Source organism: Dunckerocampus dactyliophorus, chromosome 4 (assembly GCF_027744805.1).
Source record: "Dunckerocampus dactyliophorus isolate RoL2022-P2 chromosome 4, RoL_Ddac_1.1, whole genome shotgun sequence".
Taxonomy (NCBI): Eukaryota; Metazoa; Chordata; class Actinopteri; order Syngnathiformes; family Syngnathidae; genus Dunckerocampus; species Dunckerocampus dactyliophorus.
In genome coordinates this window covers 26,825,732-26,847,011 of record NC_072822.1, presented here as the reverse complement: position 1 = coordinate 26,847,011, position 21,280 = coordinate 26,825,732, and the positions used below count along the sequence as shown (strand labels likewise).

The following is a 21,280-nucleotide window of genomic DNA, read 5'->3' as shown; positions in this document are numbered from 1 at the left end:
AGCTAATCCAGCCAAAAATGCTGGACAACACTCAGCCAGTGACAGTCAGAAGGCTAAGCAAATAACCCCAAAAATAATTTTATTAGATGCTCAATGAACTGCTTTGTTAGCAAGCTTCCGAAACTGCTAATGCCAGCCGACAGTGTTTATTCTGTAAATGTTGGAAAACTAATGTAGGCTATACATGTATGTAGTAATAATGTAAAGTGTATTAATAACTACTCATTACAACACAATATCAGTGAATGCTAATATTGTGTTATTGTTGTAAATACAGTACGTCACTTTCTTGGATTCGTAGTGCCTTCATGGGTGTGTTTTGAAGAGTCCGGTTGCGGAAAAGTGTCCTCGGCGTGACGACACAGTCAAGATGCCTGCTGTTCAGAAAACTCGCCGGGTGGCTTTTGATAACAACATACTTCATTTCACGCGTATTTGCGTATTTTAAAGTTGTTTTCTGGCGAATGACAGCAGTATGACCAGCACGTTCTACTAACCTGGCCTCCACAATTCAAATTCAACATATTTTAAAATAAGTTATTGCAATTTGTGCCCGCCCCAATGACGTAACCGGTCACTTTATCTCCACCTGTGACTGCCTTCCTTAGCCTCGTGACACTAGCTGCAGAGTCCTCACGTTAAAAGCCGAATAGAGAAAGTTGTGCCAAGAGGGAAAGGTACGGCCACTTCGTGTCTACTGGACTTACCACATTCACCGAAGAATGAGCGGAATCCTACATGTCATTGTAAGTTTTGTTTGCAGTTGTATGTAGAATATTACAGCTCCGGTTTCTAAGTTTTATATAGGTCATTAGTACACCTCACGCGCTGTCGCTGCTTGCAGCACTAGTTTGTTGTGTCACTTATGGCAGATGAGTCGAAGTGTGGTTATTTCCTGGTGTATTTAACATACAGAAGTTTAGTAGTTTGATGGAATGCTGACATGTTGGCCGGGGGGTTTCCATCTAGTTTGCTTGTTCCTTAGCAAAAGTCTCCTGAAGAAGACATGCCAAATTCCTCACTGTCGTAAGAAAGTCAACTTCGGCATTTAAGTTCCCCTAAAGCCCCCGACTATGGAAAGCGAATTGCTTTGGGTGCTAGTAAATACGACTGTGTGTGTTGTTGTAAGTGACTTTATTGATATTTGTTGCGAACTTGAGGAATTCCATTTTACATTTTGCACATTCGCATATAGTTGATTTTTTTTATGCACGCCGAGATCTGCATGCAGGTCGCGGGAGCACGCACGCTCAGTTAAAACCTAAACTGTGTGACGCCGTGTTATTCTCAAGGCACAGTACTTCATGATAAAGAAGCGATGGTACGTTTTGTCAGCTTCGTCGGTAACTATACAGCACCCAAAGCACACAGTTTATGAAAGCTTGAATTTCTTCGCTTTATATTTCTTATATATGGCGAAGCATTTGATTCAAGCATATACAGAAACGCGGTGAGAGGAGCAGATTAGACATTCACAATGTAACTGTGGCACTTTACACAGTTGTCCCTCTATTTTTTTTCTGTATAACAAATGACAAATAAGTAATTATTTGTTCAGTTTAAGGTCAGCAGCTGGCGAATTTGTACTGCATTACAAATGAAACGAAGAAACTGTGGCCAAACCACCAGGAAGAGTTGTTGACAGACAGTGAATGAGGCGTGATGCAACAGTCGCCCTCAACTGTTTTATATTCTTTTTGCTGGGCTAACAGACTCCCCAACTAGTGCCTTTGTGTAAAATTTAAAATAAAGGTGTTGCACTTGATGGCGCGCTGCTCAGTCATACATCAGCAACCTAATGCCAAAATATTGAAAAATATGTAGCGAGCTCAGTATTCTGCAGGGCGGATTTTGGACCTGCCGATATTTTCATGCAGCCCTAAATTGTCTAAGATGACTCATACCTGTATGTAATTCACACAATGTGCTTTAAAGACACCCACATGGTTGGCATAATTTCACCTAAAAATGTCCCAATGAGGAAATACGGGTGCATGCAATTCTTGGCAGTGTGGATTTTGGACTTGCATGCACCTCTACTTGGTCAAAGATGACTCCTACATGCATTTAATCACGTTCTGGCATGTTACCTGGTTTCCTTTTTTTATCTAGCGGTAGCAGGAATGAGTAAGCGAACAAGTTGACAGAGACAAGTACCAGTGAGTCCCACTTCAGTTTAAAAAATAGTTTGAACGACTCGTTTATGACTCGCACGTCTCCTGCCAATCGTGCACAACAACTGCCGGAAGACTTGGGTGGAGGAGTGGAACGTTTTGCTTATATTTGAGTTTCTGCGGGTGCTTGAGTACCCAATTCACTTCAGTGATTGATTCATAACAACTCGAGTCAATAAATAGAATCAAGTTTCCCATCACAATTGCGCATGTCCGGCTGTTTTTTAGAGCTGGCTTTTTTGGCTCTGCTTTCAGAAAAGGTTCGGTTCCCAAACATCCTTTTAATTTAGTATCATTTGTAGGCTTGTATTTTAGCCTAACTTGGCAAGTATTGATAAGCCCTTTTGCACTCAGTGCTTTATGAGAGGCCTCATAATTGCCTCATTTTGTTCCACTTGTAACTGCACCTGTCAAGTAAGCAGAGCTGAGTGTACAAACGGGAGGCGGAGGAGGCGGGCGGCCTCTGTTTTTGTTATTTTGTTTTTTTTAAGCAGCATAATGTACAACAGAAAAGGCATTTTCAATCCAATAGATTTGACAAATTCCAGAATGAATAATTTACATATCAACGCAAAGTAATGCAAAATACATAAATACATGCCCAGATAAGGATACGTGTTTCCCACAGGGCTGCAAGCTCGTAATTGTGACCGCAAAATTTCGGCCAAGTAGGATTCAATATTAATGAACAGAATATTTTTGTAGCCACAGCATAGAAAACCTGTTTGACTTTCTAAATATGGATTTTAACATTATTAGAGGCCTGCAGACATGAAAAAACACCCATACAGTCTCTTTTACACTCCTATTATTCTTTGTTTACATCACATTGTGCAGGCTACAGGATAACTGCAGGGACGTAACGGACAGCCACCACTAGCATAGCAAGCTCGTGAGCTAACTAGTTAGACTCTTCAACTTACTTATTCTAAACTTAAGAAAGTGTTTCAGAGTGGGGAAGGAGTACCAAGAAGCTAAAAACGTACCACTTCCACACAGAATGAGAGGAGAACTTTTTTTTTTCTACTCAATCTCAGCCAGAGCATGTCCATCTCAGCCATGCATGTTGGCTCGGCTCTGCTGGCTCAGTAGCCAGTCTCCATGCAGTGTGAAGGGTAATGTAATCTAACATTATGTCTCATAACATTACCGATGCCTAGTGACCAGAAGAGTACATCTGACTTGTTTTTCAGTATAGTATTTTGACAAATAATAGGTCGTAGTCAACCACAAAACAGTGATCATTTATTCATTATTTTGTGAAAAACCGCGATATAGTGAGCGAGCGATTTTCAAACCGCAATGTAGCAAGGGACGACTGGTATAGACATTTTTTTTTGTACAATCTGTCGACTATGGGTAGCATATGGGTGGAGCAAAGGAGGGATAGCGCCTCTTAAATCACATGTGCAGGTTAGCCGTAATAGTGAGTCTGTTTAGCAGTGAGATGATATTTTGTAAATAGACATTAGAACTATAATATCAGTAAAACATTACACACACTTCTGCGAAGCCATTAATGCTTCAAATATATCTCTTAAAGTGTCTTTGAAATCACATCTGCAATGACTTCTGCACAGAAAGCAGGCAATAGAATAGCATTAGCAGAAGTGGCACTGTTTCAAAAGAAGAATCTATGCATAAACATGCATCAACATGGAAAATTCTTAGTACGTAGTGCCAAATCGATCTGAGGCGTTCAAAATGAATTAGTGGCTGGCTGCCACAAATAAATGAATGCATGGGAAACACTGGATAATAGGGGTGTAACGATTCATTCACTACATCGATGCATCAATTTATATTCCTACGATTCAACTACATCAATCTGGGTTTTCAAGTTTCCATTCAGGACAACATATATATCGATTTAAATATTGTTTTAAAGGTAATCAGTTGATTTGAGTCGATACTAGGAATTAAAGCATTGGATTTAAGCACGGCAGGCTTTATATGGATGTGCTTTTTTTTTTTTTTTTAAAGCACTTTTAATGATAAAGACATTAAACATTAGTCTCCCTGTCTGTGACGTCATCATCTTCCAGATATGTGGTGGCCATGGGAGTTGTAGGGGATCTGTGAAATACAATTGATTCGCTTTTTCTTGTTTTTGTCAGGTCAGTTGATTCACTTCATTCAGTATTCATATTTAACTCATCTGTCCTTATTTGAAACTCCTTTTAAGTGACATTTATGGGGACAGTATGCAAAGTAAGGATGTTTTGTACGCCTGTAGACTGTAGTTTACGGTCCAGTAGCAGTGACGCTTAGTGACGTCATCATCCACTGCGGCATATCCAGATCAAAATGTACACTTACATATGCGGAAGCATGGAATGGCGCCCGCTTCCTTGTGCCGGGGAGGAAGGAAGAGAGAGGAAAGTTGATAAGCTGTTATGTTTTGCGGCCCCAGACTATTTTTCTTCTTCTGGGGGAAGTGGGAAGCCGTAATTTTTGTTGACCATTCATTCCTTTTGTCACAGATTTACCCTCGCGGTTCTTATGTAATCTTCTTTTGCATTACCACGTTTCGTTAAACCACTACACACCATCCGCCGTCACTTCACATGCAAAGTTAGCTCTCCCGGTTTGGTCTCATCATTGTCAAAACTTATCGTAAACCCACCACACCTCGGTATGTTGTTCAGTGTCTCTACGAAGCGCGTCATCAAAGCGGAGGACCCATCTCGACCCTCTCAGCGGCAAAAGGTACAAAGGGGCCACATTACTTGCTAGTTGCTGCACCGTTCTTTCAAATGGCTGCTCTTATCAGGAGGATTATCCGCATAAAAAAGTCCCTGCTTCCACTGGTCCGTATAGGTGAGAAAGTTTCAACACCTCATTAAAGATACCGTACCACATTTATTTGCTGACGAATTTGCATAATGTCCCTCACCTTTGCAATGTGCAGGTTTGGATTGCACTATTTAAAGTAGATAATTAATCATGGCAGGCTATACCAACCTCCTGTTCATCCTGATTTTGTATTGCATTTTTAACATTTTTTTGTACTCCATTGATTCATTTATTCTTAAGTATGTCAGCGTTATTTATAATTTATACCTGATTCCCTTACAAATAACAACAGGAATCTCGGAAACTTCACCTGTCCAGTATTCAGGTATTTGTTTCACAGTCACACTGGTTGAATTTTTGGCTAAAAGGTTACTGAATCGATTTAAAATTACTGAATCGTTTCACCCCGACTGGATAACATATGAAGTGAATAGAGGCAGTTGCAAAAATGAAGACACCAGTAAAGAAATTGTAATCAGAAATTGTAACCATACATCAGGTGTCTAAATTAAATCAAATCTATTAAATACAGACCATAATTTAAGGGCTTTTTTATCTTTTGAAATGTTCAGTGTTTTGCTTAAGAGTTTTAAATCATGAGCCCAATGAGAGAAATGTAGAGTTTGAAGAATCTACTCGTAAGAATGAAATGTTTCCTTAAAAGAATCCTTTAAATCATTTCTAGATTGTCTTATATAAATATGCCAAGCTTAAAATGCTCATGACACCAAAACACATTCAACTTGTTATTTTCGCTGTGGAAATTAACATTGGAAGTAGGGATGAGCGAGTACACCACTACCTGTATCTGTTCACCCTCCTAAATGATCTGTATCCGCAGCTGTACTTATTTATTTTTTTAATGATGGTGCTTCATGCAAACATCCAGTGATGGCAAACAGGGAAATAATCTGTCAGCCTTGTTCACTGTATTTTTCTCAAAAGCACCGCGTTCAGTACTAACTGACTTTATATCACTCGTCTAAAACGAGTATCCGACTCAGCCCTAATTGAAAGGCATAATTCCTGTGTTAGATGTGTGCTCGAATGTTGAAATATGTAGCTTCCAAAAGACACAATTTGCTGTGTCAAATGCGTCGGCAAACTTCCAAGGACAAATGTTTTGATACTTGCCCCACAGATGGAATAAAAAGTAAAAAACCTACAAGACGGAAAAGCGTGCGAAGGTGGCAGTAAGTCAAGCCACATTTTTTCGGCCAATATTCTCTATAGTAGCCAGCCTAGTGCAGAGCTATTGAAGTGTTGATTTGTAACTGGCTTGGTTGGGACGCGCTAGGCGGCTAATGTTCTATCTGTTGTAGTGTGCAACAATAAAGCCGAAGGCTCGTTTATAATGCAGCGTAACTAAGAATCTTAGAAGAAGAATAATATGACAAATTGCTAGCTAAACAATCGTGGTCAGTCGGCTTCAGCTCTGTGCAGTGTGCGTAGAGCTAGCTGATAGCTAGCTGTCAGTGGCTATCACTGCCAGTAAAACATATCATACTCATCACAACGCAATATCAGTGAAGGTAATTATTGTGTTGAATATGTCGCTTTCTTTGCATACGTTCATGGATGTGTTTGTTACGGTGGTTGTCAAATTGTATTTTTTTTTTATTATTTATTTATTTTTTACTAGATGTATTCTAGGAATTTTAGAATAGTATGGGATTTAATGCCAAAGCTAGATAAGATGTATAGAGCTGTCAGTGTGGCCTACTGAAAAAAAAACATTAAAAAAAACATACTGAACTTGTGGCCGATTTTGTGGGTGTTATATCGTACTCATCACAACACAATAACAGTAAATGTTCTTATTGTTGTGAACATGTCACTTTCTTGGCTTTGCTGTGAGTTCATGGCTGCATTCGTTTGAATTTGGTTCCTGGAAAGTATTGTGGTGGAGAGATCACTGCAAAGATCGCAGCGGTTCAGAAAACTCGCTGGGAGGGGTGTGTCATAACAGTATGACTAATGTTTTATTAGGTGAGTACTTTAATTTTGTTATTTAAAAAGAAATCTGTGTCATGAGCACTTTACCTGGGGATTAGAGTTGCAACAATTAACTATTTTGGTATTCGATTAATGCTTTTTTGTAATTTAAAAATGTAAATATCCTCTGATTTCACCTTCTCAAATGTACAGTCATGGGAAAAACTGATTAGACCACCCTGGTTTCTTCAGTTTATTGATCCATTTTAATGCCTAGTACAACTAAAGGTACATTTGTTTGGACAAATATAATGATGATAACAAATGTAGCTCATAAGAGTTTAATGTAAGAGCTGATATCTAGCAACTTTCATGGTTTTCTTGATAACCAAAATCACTTAAGTTCTTACATGAAAAGCTATAGCATTGTACTTCCCAAAAAATGTAACTCTTGTGAGCTATTTCTTTTGCCATTGTTATATTTGTCCAAACAAAGGTACCTTTAGTTGTACCAGGCAATAAAATGAACAAGAAACTGAAGACACAAGGGTGGTCTAATCATTTTTTTCGTAAATATTTAAAATTTCATCCATGAAAGCAGACATGGGACCAAACCACTAACTGCTTGTTTGGTTCATATCGATTTGGCTTGATGAGGTCAGGTTTCGGCAACATTTTAGATCAACAGAGCCATTTTGCCCCTGCCTCCAGTAACGAGAAATAGCCTGGGGCCGCAAAACGTAACAGCTTATCAACTTTTAAAAGTTGAAATGGCTCTTACTTGTACTTTGAACAGCATCAGACTACAACAAACAGAAATGCAGTGTGCATGTGTCACGGATGCCAACACGTGGGATTGTGAGAGTATGTTGGTCAGACCTTACTACCTGATGCCGTAAGAAATGTGCAGCACAATGAATTGACAGCCTTTCCTTTTAGCACACTGGCTAATGGCTAAAGGAGAACTGCACTGTTTTTTTTGGGGAATTTTGCTCATCATCCGCAATTCTTATGTGAGACATGAACACACTTGTCCTTCCCTTTTCTGTGCGTTCTAAAGAGAGAAAAACGGCTAAAATAAGAAATGAATTTTTTCCTTATTTCAATAAAATTCTTGAAGCATATATTTTAACTGTGCCTGGAGAATATTATTTTAATAACACATTCCTCATGTACAGCAGATACAACAAATTGGATAACAGTCTTGTATAATAAGGATCTAAATCAATTAAATATTTATGTTTAAGACCCTACAATTCAGAAGTAATGATGACTCAGTTAGTACCACTGTTCCTGTAGCAAATGCCTCCCTTTTACACCAGTGCAATTCAGAAAAAAGTAGTTATGTAATTTTATTGCACCAGCACTGACTGACCCACAAACACCCTGATGTGACTATACAGCATATGTAGTGACTGGCAGAAAGCCTCTATGAGCCAGTCAGCCAAACAAAGGCCTGCAATCTATTTGTGGCAGTGGAGGGTTGTATGGGAGTGGATGACATAATCATGAAATCATCAAATTTGCATTATTGGCCATGTTACAGTAGCAGGGTGTTGATTCCAGTTTCGACTCACGAGCATTTTGCAAGTTTTGAGGCTGGATTGGAACAAAGGTGACTGTCGTAGCTAGTAGTTCTGTAGCCACACAAAATGCTGCCAGGTAAACAAGTGGACGAAACAAAACAATTTCCATATAAGAATACTGGCAAGTGTTTGTTCCTTTCAATACTGATGTCATTGCTTGAACATGTTCTCTTTTTTTCCACCCAAAGGTTCCTTATGTTTTGATTGGCTTGTTTGCATCCGTTGCCACATTTCCCCGAGCAAGTTCTGATTTGAGGGACACCAGGACACGGCGGGAAGTTGTCTGCAGAGACGAGGAGTACTTGAACAACAACATCTGTTGTTTAAAGTGCCCAGCTGGTGAGGCAAATAAAGACCCGACTGTGTTAGCCCACTGAGATTGTAGGTGTCTCACACCTCGCCACCTCCAGTGATGGCTTAGTGTTAGGGGTGTCACGAGACAAGACCGTACACGAGATTGTGTCCAAGAGAACGAGATGAGATGAGATTTTAACATTAGTTATAAGAAAAGCACAATGGAAAAAAGTTTTATTTGTCATACAGGTGTGTTTTGAAAGGTTTGTCCCACAAATTGACACTAAATTATATTGTTGGCATTTTTTTAGACCAAACTGTTATATTTGATACAACTGCTACTAATAATAAATCACAATATTTCAATATTTCCTTTTTAATATGTTATCTTTCACTCAGTAAAGCTGTGCAATTGGCATCTATGAAGTATCTGTAAAACGTTTGCAGCATTTATTGAAATTCTGGCTTTGCAGCTGTATTAAAGAGTAGCATGTTTTTTGACAAGTACAAGTATTAATCTACACTCTGTGTGAACGAACACCATTTTCATCTAGGTGCTGAAACCATCGCACAGAGTGAACCTTCTTACCTGTTTGGGGGCAAAAGACAAGGAAAACATGCATGTGTTACAGGCGGCACCAGACCTTCATTTATTAATACATTTTTGAAAAAACCTGAGTGAGAGAGTGAAGTTCAAACCGCAATGGAGCGAGGGACGACTGTATTTGGAGGACGGCAAAGTTATCCAGTTCATTTTCATTAGATTTACCGTGAGAAATTTTTTTGAACGAGCAATCTCGTCACATTTTGATCTCGCGAGATCTTGTGACACCCCTACTTACTGTTGGTCTTGCTTGAGGGACAAGTTTTGTTTCAGCGTCATTAGATGGTGATCATTTCTTTCAGGTACCCGTGTAAAGTCGCACTGTACCACGCCACGTGAAAAGGGGCGGTGTGAGGAGTGTGCTGCTGAAACGTATGCCGAGCATGCCAATGACTTCAAACAATGTATCAAATGCACAACATGTCACTCAGGTATTTATGCTTGTTGGAATTCACTAAAATGTGTAATATAAGTATAATTTAACAAGGTCTATTTTGTCTTAATTTTATTATTATTATTATTATTATTACAGATCAGGAAATTGTGAGGCCTTGTAGCCACACCCAGGACACTGAATGTCAGTGCATAGAAGGAAGATTCTGTGCTCCTGAACAAGCATGTGAGGTGTGCAAGAAGTGTTCAAGGTGACGACAGCACACCTGACTGATTCATGACAGTTAAGAGAATAGTCATTCATTTACTTTGTGCATCCTTTTATCTTTGGCTGGACATAATCTAGGTGTGGAAAGGATGAAAAGGTTGTAAGGAACTGTACTGCTACCTCTAACACCGAGTGCAAAAAGATCCAACTGCAGCCTGACTCTGCCTCAGGTATTGTGGAAAATAACACAAAATATAAAATACTTTCCTCCAAACGTTTGTACAGATCTCTTCCCCTCCCTGTTATCAGTTTTGTTAACATAAATACAGTAGCTTGATAGAGGTTACACCTGAGAGATTGGGAAGCCTATAAAAGTGTATTTTTGATACACGGCTGTGTCCTCTTTCAAACCCTCTTGCCAGCTTGGCGTTGACATTCTCCTCCCGTTTCGGATCAACATTTGCACTAGAGTGACTGTTGTAATTATTAGATTAGATTCAGCTCCAGAACCCTTCCCCATCTCTCTTCAATATGCCTCACACACTTACTAAACACGTTTTAGGTACTTGCCACTAATGAATGATGATGTAAGATGATCCGTGAACAGCTGGAATCTGAGTCTTGGTGTATAAATTGTATGTAAGTATCACTTTTCCGTCGCACAGCAACTATGGTACATTTATGGGCCGCCAAAGAAAGTGTGACATCTCAACGCTTGATGAAAAAATATTAGCTTGTAAGATACACATGTAGAACTTGTGAATTTTGTTTTGTTTTATTTGAACAGTATACTTTTTTGCCAGTATGAATGTGAAATGGGGCCTAATTTGTAATCATTATGATCTTAAAAAAAAAAAGTCTTAAATTTGAGTTGTTGAAACCTGCAGAGACCCTGGTACATTTTACCATTTATCACTTATTCATAAATTATTACCAACTTGGGGTGAATGAGATGGGTTTTTTGAGGGGAAAAAAACAAGGCCTCTTGTCCTTCACATGCTTATCACCTGATTCAAATAGCCTTGGGTGCCTCGGCATGCGAGTCTACCCTTCATCGTCTCTGTCCCTCCCAGCAGGTGGCGATCACCTAATCTAATGTTGTTTTTTTTTGTTTTTTTTTTTCCGCCAGCAAATGCTTTGTATATCATTCTGGGTGGAGGCGTAACGCTCGTTTGTTTGTCATTGGTGTTGTGGGCAATTTGTTGCTATACGAAGAAACGCAGAGCAGCAGGTAAGCTGGAAGCTAAAAGTTCATCAGTCAAATGTGTGCAATTTCCAAATATTGATGAGACAAGTTGATCTCATTGTTGCTCTTTTTAAACCCATTTTGGACTATTGTCTTATGCAAAAGAATGAAGAAAGTTGTTTCATTTCATAAAATGATTAGTGGGTACATTCTTCTCTCTTCAGACTCCCTTGGAAACGGGGTGAAAGTTGAGGTGAGTCTCACGTCAGTATTATTTTGGGAATAATGACACTTATGAGCTGATTTAAAAAAAAAAAAAAAAAAAAAAAAAAAAAAAGGTGTGTTTTAACGTGTTCCTCATAAATGACAGCAGAATGTGCAGGAGAGGAAGAATGAACAAACTCAAAGCGTGAGATGCCCCAATCTGATCCTCTCTCAGCCACTGGTGAGAATTCAAAACCCAGCCGCCATGGAGGATGAGTATCAAGGATTGTGTGAAAGCGTCAGCAGCTCTGCCAGTAACTCGCAGCAAAATCTAACAGTCCTGCCTAAAATGAGGGTGAGAGCAACCTCTGCCCTGCTTCACTTTTGCTTCTTGGCCAGCCTCTTCTCACCTCTTCATGCTTGAATTTTAGATACATCTTAAAGCAGAGTATTTCTTTAGGTCTGTCTGCCTTTTGATAGTTGTATTTGTGCAATAATACGCATTAATGTGGTAAACTAGTCAGGCAAGGTCCTGACTTTTAAGCATAATCTACAAATTGGGTTGAGATGGGGGGCTTTGGGATGGCCATTACTGAAAGTTTGTCATCTTAGTTTATCCACTCTGAGTTTAGATTTTTAGTTTTGTTTGCCACCACGGTACTGTTATGCCGCCATTTATGGGTTGTACTCAAAATACACGCTCTAAAACAGTGGAACCTCACTTTTCATCATTAATTTGTTCCAAAAGGTCAAACTATTTCAGGTTTCTTCTTGTAAATTTCCTTCCAAGTAATTATGACTTTATTGCCATAATATTTTGAATTTATTCTCATAACATTAGGTTGCAGCAAAGGTTATAATTATCCACAAATTCTAACTTTATTGGTTTTGTTTCTCATGATATTACGACATAATTAATATTTCAACTTTATTATGCTACTAAAATTACATTTTTCCCCTATAATATTGCAAGGTTACTCTTGTAAAAATGATGACTTTCAATTACGTTTTGAATATTTTGACTGTATTTTTGTAAAATTACTGCTTTTTATTGTTTTTTTTGTTACACTGGGCCGTAAGTGGTCCCCGGGGCACACTTTGGACACCCCTGCTTTAAAGCATGGACAGTTAGAGCTTGAAGTTTATTGTAAACTTCAGCAGCAGGTACAATCACTACATACACTGGCCCAGCTTACTGTTATGTGTTCTATTAAACCGCTCACTGTGCAATCTGCACAGTACAGTGCAGTAGTGTTTCTCGCCTTTTTTTTATCAAAATTCTGGCACTTGCAACTGTCTTCGACGTCATGGTGGGTTAATTTGCAGCTGTAAAAAAACAAACAAAAAAAAAAAAACACAGAACACTCAGTAATCTGCAATGCACTTGAACGCCTTATCAGATGCACACATTGCTTATTTGGTGGAAGGAAGGAGACCAAAACGGAGTTGTTCATCATTATGTGTGCTTTCTATGAACAAATAAACCACCCACACATACGTACATACTAAAGATGATTAAAGGATTCCCTGGCCAGAGTCTCTCTTTAGTGTCCCCTTGAAACACTGTCCATTCTTCACAGAGACATAGTTAGCAATGCGTGGATGCTTTGTTTGGGCACTGTTTGATAACCGAGATAAAAACAGACAACCGAGATAACAGACATATTTTTGGCAATTTCCATTGAAAACTGAATTGCACGAAAATGGAGGTTCCACTGTACTTGTAATACAGATCTCTTCAAAGTTTGATGTAAACCAGAGGGACATCACAGTAGAGATGCGGTTCAGTAGTGGGGTGCCGTTATTTATTTATTAAAAAAAAAATGTATGAGTATGTTACTGTGCAGAAAAACTTTCCATTTAAATCTGCTTGCTTGGCAAACTAAAGCTTTTTTTTTTTTTTTTTTTTTTTTTTTGACTGAAGCAGTATTAAATATGACATTTCTTGTAATTCAGTGCTTTATGTGTCGTCATTTAGGAAGAAGAGCCATTTCCAAAACTGATACCTGTAAATGGTATGTCTTTACAGTTATTTTTTTTCACCTCTATACTGTATTGGTATGTTACTTGGTCATTTTTTTTTTTGTACAGCTCTGTAACCAATCCACCCAATTATGATCTCCTGTTGTACAGGTTCTCAAAAGAATATCCTTTGTTCTTGTGTGTGGATGTCCTTTACATCAGGGGCCCCCAAACGGTGGCTGTGGAAAACTTTAAGGAGCAGTGATTTAAAAAAAAAAAAAAAAAAAAAAAAAAAAACTACTAATAAAATAATCAGTAAATGACATACAGTTGGATGAAGTTACTATACAGTGGCATCTCGGTTAGCGTCCATCCCGGTTAGCATGCTTTTCAGTTAATGTTGAAAATGACACCACAATTTGCCTCTGTTTGTGTAGAATAGGGTGCACATCTTGGCATATGTACTGCGTGAGTCCCTCTGTATTCGTAATGTTTTGTTTTTTTAAATCAGAAAACATCCTTGTTAGCATCCTAAAATGGCAACCAGAAGTCGGCTACGTCGCCCGTCTATGATGTCATCAGCGGTTGACTCTCGACAATTCTAAATGCATATAAATGAACATTTTAAGGTTACTTTTACGTTCACTGAAGACCTGACTGTTCCCAATGACACGATGCTGCAGCACGACACCACACGGACAATAGCTTATTTCTTGAATTCGATGTTGTTTCTCACCTTCTCACCAAAATGCTGGCACTTGCAACTTTCTTTGACTCTTATTTTGTGTTATTGAAGTGAGAAACCCTGAGAAAAAAGAAATAACTCATGGCAACACAGGGAAATGGTGTCTGTGTAGTGTCTCGCTGCCACATTGTGTCATTGGGAGCAATTTTGAACCGTCACATCAAGAATCACGTTTTCAGTGAACGTAAAACGAACCCTAAATGTTCATTAATCCCTTTTGTTCATCATCTATATGTATTTGTATGCATTTGAAATTGCTTTCTACATGGAAAACTGAAATTGTAAAACTATAAAACTATGTTTGTGTTTTACATTTTTGGCTTTCTGGAAAGGATTAATTGGATTTAATTTCTTGATGGGGAAAAAGTGATTCGGTTAGCGTTCGTTTTGGATAGAGTCGGACCTTCTGGAACCAATTAATGACGCTAACCAAGGTTCCAGTGTACTACATATCATCACGTCTTTCAATGCCTTATCTGAAAGGCTTACATTTGTGGTTTACTTCATTTTGCCATTTTTATGCTTGAAAAGGCTTAATATTCAACCATGAAACAGCATGATTTATTAATGTGTATATATTTTAGAAAAAAAAATGAGTGAAAATGCAAAACTTAAAGGAATTACTGTACTTGTTTTACCACAAAATTCATCACAGGCTTTGATTTGAAGTCATAATCATGTTTCACCAACGAATAGCCAGCTAACACAAATTATGATGAGGATAATAGTTGGGTCAAGATGCATAAATGCAACTCTTTATCTTTTGATTGCAGGTGTTGAGTCTCTCCGAATGTGTTTCCAGTATTTCGAGGAAGTAGACAGCGATTACCACAGGAAATTCTTCCGACAACTCGGCGTGAACGACAACGTGATCAAAAGCAAAGACCAACTTTTGTATGATGACAGGATTCACGAGTTGCTGAACATTTGGTTGGAGAAAGAGGGTAAAGAAGCGAGCTTAAATGACCTACTCGACGCATTACTGGAATGTAATCAAAAGCGAACAGCTGAGTTGATCAAGGGGAAAGCCTTGGAGGATGGTCATTACATTTCCGAGAAGTTGTCACAGCTCTGACTGGTGAAGGTTTTTAGTTACTTTGATGCTACTTTGTGTTTGACTCTTGTTCCACAAAACAAAATCCAGATCAAATTACTGAATGGTGTAGCTTTAGCTGGAGCGGTACCTTTTTTCTAAGCCTCGACAGACATCTTTCTTACTTGACAACGTTCTTATCTTTGATATTTATGAAGTACGGCAGTGGTCGCCAGCCACCAGGTACTGGTCCGTGGGCAGAGCCGAACTGAGTCGCAAAAAATATATCATTTTTTTTGTAAATAACTACATCCAATTAAATGTAATTGTACAGGTGGTTCTCAAGTTACAAGCAAGTTCCGTTCCTGGAGCTTATACTTAAATTATAGCTGAATAAACTATGAAGTCACTCACTGTACACGGAACACATGAAGGTCATCTAAAATACACTAATATAAAGATTAAGTACAATAGTTAAATGAAAGAGTAATAAAATGAGCATAGGCTAGTGCTCTTCTCCCGGATCTCCTTGTAACAGCGCATTGAATACATGACCCCTTTATTAACTGTACAGCTGTTTATTAACAGCTGTAATTGCACCTGTCACACACAAATGCATGTCAAACCATGTCTGTGGGCTCAAAAAGTTTGAGACCGCTGCTGTACAGTATTGCTACGGAAGTGCAGGATCTCACCGTTTGAACATGTGCCATCGCACTGAGCAGCAGAACAAACAAAAATGCACTTCAGAGCTGCAACTTGAATGTTTGCTGTTGAAAGCATTTCAGTTACTTCAGGCTTACATGAAATGAGTATTTATTATGCTGAATGTTTTATTGGGGACTGTGATTGCCTTTTAGACATTGCTGATGAACTTGTTCCTTCAAATGTGTGATGTGTTTCAACCTCAGGTATTACTATTTATTATGAGATGACCAAAGCAACATTTGAATGGCGTCAGGAGTGAATAATCTTTTTTTTTTTTTAATACTACAGAATGTGTGTACATACTGTATGTATGCACATGCACATGTGGGGCATATCAGTGTTTGAGCATATGATACGACGTAATGGTAGTTTACAGACGACATGTACTCAATTTAAGATGTTTTCTTTTGTTCCTTACATGTTGGTCTTTGGAAATGATTAAATTAAATGCACTTTAGGTGTTTAATTGAGTCAGCGTTTGAGTCCGTTACTCCACCGTCTCTAAATATTTATGCATTCCTATTTACTCAAATCTTCACAGTGGAATCCTTATCACTTATTGCTAAATATTTATTCAGCACTACTGTAGATGGGAGAGATTCCATATTTGTAAGTCTGCTGACGTTTACTGAATGTTTGTGTGTCAAAGCACAATAAAATGAAATGTCTTTTTAAAAAAAATGTGCGTAGCAATTTGTTTTTTTTTCATTTGAGTGAGTGCAAGGGCGTGTTTGTGTGTACGTAATCATTAGCTAAATGCAAACAATCTTTGAAACATTTTAATTGACATACAATCAACACAACGCTTTTGTTTTTGCTCCCATTTTTTATGAGACGAACTCAAATATCTAAAACTTTTTCCACATACACAATATCACCACTTCTCTTAAATATTGTTCACAAATCTGTCTAAATCTGTGATAGTGAGCACTTTTCCTTTGCTGAGATAATCCATCCCACCTTGCAGGTTTGCCATATCAAAATGCTGATTAGACACTAAGATTAGTGCACTGGTGTGCCTTAGACTGCCCACAATAAAAGGCCACTCTGAAACGTGCAGTTTTATCACACAGCACAATGCCACAGATGTCGCAAGATTAGTGCACTGGTGTGCCTTCGACTGCCCTCCTTGCAACATGGGCCGTGCATTATCCTGCTGCAACATGAGGTGATGGATGTACTGCCAAATTCTCTGAAACGCCTTTGGAGACGGCTTATGGTAGAGAAAAGAATATTCAATACACGAGCAACAGCTCTGGTTGACATTCCTGCTGTGAGCATGCCAATTCCACGCTCCCTCAAATCCTGCAACATCTGTGGCATTGTACTGTGTGATAAAACTGCACGTTTCAGAGTGGCCTTTTATTGTGGGCAGTCTAAGGCACACCTGTGCACTAATCTTGGTGTCTAATCAGCATCTTCACATGGCACACCTGCGAGGTGGGATGGATTATCTCAGCACAGGAAAAGTGCTCACTATGACAGATTTAGACAGATTTGTGAACAATATTTGAGAGAAATGGTGATATTGTGTATGTGGAAAAAGTTTTAGATCTTTGAGTTCATCTCATAAAAAATGGGTGCAAAATCAAAAGCGTTGCGTTTAAATTTTGTTGTGTGTGTATATAATGCAGTGTGCCCAAATGGACTGGCGAGGAGCGATCGCGTTACAGTTGGCTATGTACCAAGTGTTTGCGTCAGCTGGCTTGTCCACTCACAACACTCCCTGCCAAGGCGTGTTTAGTTGCTGAACAGGTCCTCAGGTATTTCTCGCTGGGCTAACACATTCTGCAAATAATAATGGAATGTCATCTGACTCTGAACAATTAACTTGTTTTTTTGGTTTTTTTTTTCCATTGTTCTTTAGAGTAATGTGACACACATTCTGCCTCCACATTCATAAATTGTTAACCCGTCCATCGTAATCCATTCATACATAAAGTAGGGATATGTACTGTAGTCTGTGCAAAAGTCACACACATAACATTCTCCACTCTTATTCTCCTCCTCAAACCAATCCAACATCAAAATGTTAAGCATTCATTGGCTATCAGGACTTTTTTTTTTAATTCCAACATTTACTGAAATTTCATATTTTGTGACCATTTACTCAATGAATGAATGGACAATTTATTTGGCACCCCCTACTGGTGAAAAATCGGTCAAACTTTACAATAAGGTACACAAAATTACAGTAGTTAATAAGGAACAAACCTACCTAACCCTAACCACTACTCATTAGTTCCTCATTAGTTCTTTATTAGTTCCTCAGTAACTACTCTACACATTAGTTCCTCATTAATTCGTCATTAGTTTTTCAGTAACTACTCTAAATTTATGTGGCTTAGTTATTAGTTTTTCATTAGCTCCTCAGTAACTAGTCTAAATTTATGTGCCTTAGTCATTAGTTCCTCATTAGTTATTCATTAGTTCCTCAGAAACCACTGTATTTTTATGTACCTTATTGTAACGTGTGACCGAAAAATCATTTTCCATTAGTGTAACAGTCTGCTTATTCTACAAAGTGACATGGCTCACGTAGTAGATTGGTTGTCCCCCGCCCTGATGGTTGGTGGTTTGATCCTCAGTCATTGTGTAATTGCTCAGCATGTTTATGTATTTCAACAATCATTCTCCATTTTTACATCTCAAGTTTCGCCCTGTTTTTGTCCTCTAACTACTCCCACATTTCTCAAATGCTTCAAAACCAACAGCAAAATGTTTAGTTCGTTCAGGACATGCAGGCTATCAGGACTTTTCTAAAAATCCCCACATTTGGTGTAATTCGGTATTTTCTGTGCCATTTTTCATTTTACATTGAACATTACATGTAACATTCTGCTTATTCTGTGCACAGTGGCGCGGCTCAGATTGTAGAGCAGTCGTTTCCCAACCCAAATGGTTGGCGGTGTTGTAGAAAGAAGCACAAATAGCCAAAAATATATTGGTATGCTATAGGATTCTTGTTATTTAACGGAAAACTGCACTTTTTTGGAATCGCAATCCTTATGTGAGACATGAACACACATGTCTTTCTCTGTATTGTGCGTTCTAAAGATATGTATAAAAAAAGCTAATGGGCAACACTTATTCCGCCTTTAAAGCCTTCTGGAAAAAAACGGGCCAACAAGTGCCAACAATGCTCCATTTACATATAATGTGACGTGCATAGTGTTGCTATGTGAAATCCATGCGCCCGGGAAGGAAGTTCTGGTAGTGCTTAAAAGGATCAAAATACGGCAAAATACTGTTAGTATTACATGTTATCATGAAAGCACCTGCTACTACATAAATTCTACTATATAAAACTTTATGGGGGTGTTTTAATAGCAGTCTTTGTAGGAGGCATGTGTGTCCCATTACGTGCAGTAATGAGCTGTATCTTTAGAATGCACAGAAAAGAGAAAGATGTGTGTTCATGTCTCACATAAGGATTGTGGATGATGGGCAAAATTAAAAAAAAAGTTCAGTTTTCCTTTAAGAGGAGTATCTCAATACTTTTGTATATACAGTTGATCAGTAATTCAACATTCACATGTTTATTTGTCCTTTTTTTGCTGATAATCTCCATAATTACACCGTTTATTAGTAGAAAACCCATCTTATTTGCCCTTCATTAGGAAAACCTGAGTTGCACAGAAAGTAGTCAGAGACAAACTTAAATTTGCTTGGGAAGGTGTACTTTATATGCAGTGAATCAGCTTGCTGTTTACACCCTTACTCACGTATCACAAACCAACAGGAGCTTATCAACCAAAATGTCTGCTTCTCTCATGGCGCAACCAAAAATAACGAGTACCACGTGGAACATGCAATGTAACGCCACACGTACTATGCGCATATCAAAATAGACATTCACACAAACATACATGCAAAACACAATTTTATACCAATTTAAAACCCGCAAGGCATGCTGGGAAGCCCACTCGCACGCTTCCCAACGGGAAGTTATAAATTAGTATAAAAAATTGTTTAGCATGTACGTTAGCGTGCGCGCGTCTATTTTGATACCCTCATCGTCCATGTGGTACAGTTACATTGTGTGTTCCATGTGTTATTTTCGGTTGCACTGTGAGTGAGGTAGACACTTGCGTTGATAAGCGCCTGCTGGTTTGTGATGTAAGGGTGTCAATATCAAGCACTGGTGCAGTTACATTGTTTGTTTGACATGTGTTACTTGTTGTTTTGGTTGCACTCTGAGTGAGGGAGGCATTTGGTTTGATTACTCCCTCCTCGTGTCAAAATACGCCATTTAACGGGCGTTTCAATTACTTGTGTAATTCAGTTGGTCTCGGAAGGTAACCTCATACTGTATATAGTGTATTGAACTAAAATCCTTCATCAATATGAATATGATATTAAAAGAAGAATGTGCTGCAGGTGAGGCCAGCAAGAAGCAAACCTGTTGACACATCACACCGGATGTGTGAATGTATAACTTAGTAGGCTCATAGACATCTTAATGGATATGCTTGGCTTTAGTCTGCCAAGTAAGGCAATACACCCTGCTTTCTTGTAACCGCTTATTATGTGGCTTTTGTTGACCCCGGAAGGAATTAATTTGTGTGATGAAACACTTGTCAAAAAGTCACCCGTAGAGTGGGTGAGGAAATGTTTCATCACTAGAAATCCTGATTGGCCTGCACAAATTAGTGAAGGGTTGTGCTATGTGTGAGCAATACAAGTTTACCCCAGGCCGTATTTACACTACATGGTGCAAGTGACACATTGATGATGATACTTTATTTTTTTTTCCTGCCAAGTGGCACAATTTGAATTTTCATCATGGCAGTGTCAAAGGGTATTAAAACATCCATCTACTCTGATTTTGGAGCAACATTGGCAATAAAAGTGTTGCGGTTATTATATTAGGTTCAGCTCTCTTTTTAACACATTTTGTGAAATGCATTCAAAGTAGAAATGTGTAAGTAATCACCACTGATGAATGATGATGTAAGATGATCCATGAACAGATGGAATCAGAGTCACATCGTAGCCCAGGGGTCTCAATTTTTTTTCCATCGAGGGCCACATATTAAAAAATGATGCAAGGGCACTTTGATATTTTGTAAAGCTTTTTTTTTTCTTTTCTTGGCTTGGCTTCACCAACGAAGATTAGAAGGGTGATGTTCATGTCGACTTCTGGCTGACGCGACCAATCCGGGACAGGCAGTTTCGAGTGCCTGGGTCAGCTGCTACTCAGTTTTGTGATATAGGTACAAAAGTGAATTATTAGTGTGAACTTCGGTCTTTTCTCGTTTTGTCGCGCTTTTGCAGTTTGTTTTATTTTACAAATATTTAAACTTTCTCCTTAAATGATCGTTGTAAGTTTTCTTTTCATAATATTATGACTTTATTCCCACAATAAAGATTGAAAATTGACTTTATTTAACATAACTTTTTCTGCAACCTAATTTTCAAAAAATTACAACTTTATTTGTTTTGTTTGTTT

General features: G+C 38.5%; 1 protein-coding gene across 7 annotated transcripts; it reads left to right on the top strand.

Moving 5' to 3' along the window:
- The first annotated feature begins 573 nt into the window (after positions 1-573).
- hdr (hematopoietic death receptor) lies at positions 574-16,108 on the top strand. Of its 7 annotated transcripts, none has more exons than XM_054774653.1 (10): positions 574-746; positions 8,680-8,830; positions 9,692-9,820; positions 9,922-10,033; positions 10,129-10,220; positions 11,120-11,221; positions 11,401-11,429; positions 11,550-11,735; positions 13,359-13,395; positions 14,861-16,108. In XM_054774653.1, the coding sequence occupies exons 1-10, from the start codon at positions 723-725 to the stop codon at positions 15,160-15,162; spliced, it is 1,164 nt and encodes a 387-aa protein (XP_054630628.1). In that variant the 5' UTR covers positions 574-722; the 3' UTR covers positions 15,163-16,108. The 7 variants fall into 7 exon arrangements, with proteins under 7 accessions (XP_054630628.1, XP_054630627.1, XP_054630630.1 ...); XM_054774652.1 differs by having other exon boundaries at positions 575-746; positions 11,547-11,735; XM_054774657.1 differs by having other exon boundaries at positions 579-746; positions 11,550-11,621.
- The last annotated feature ends 5,172 nt before the right edge of the window (positions 16,109-21,280 follow it).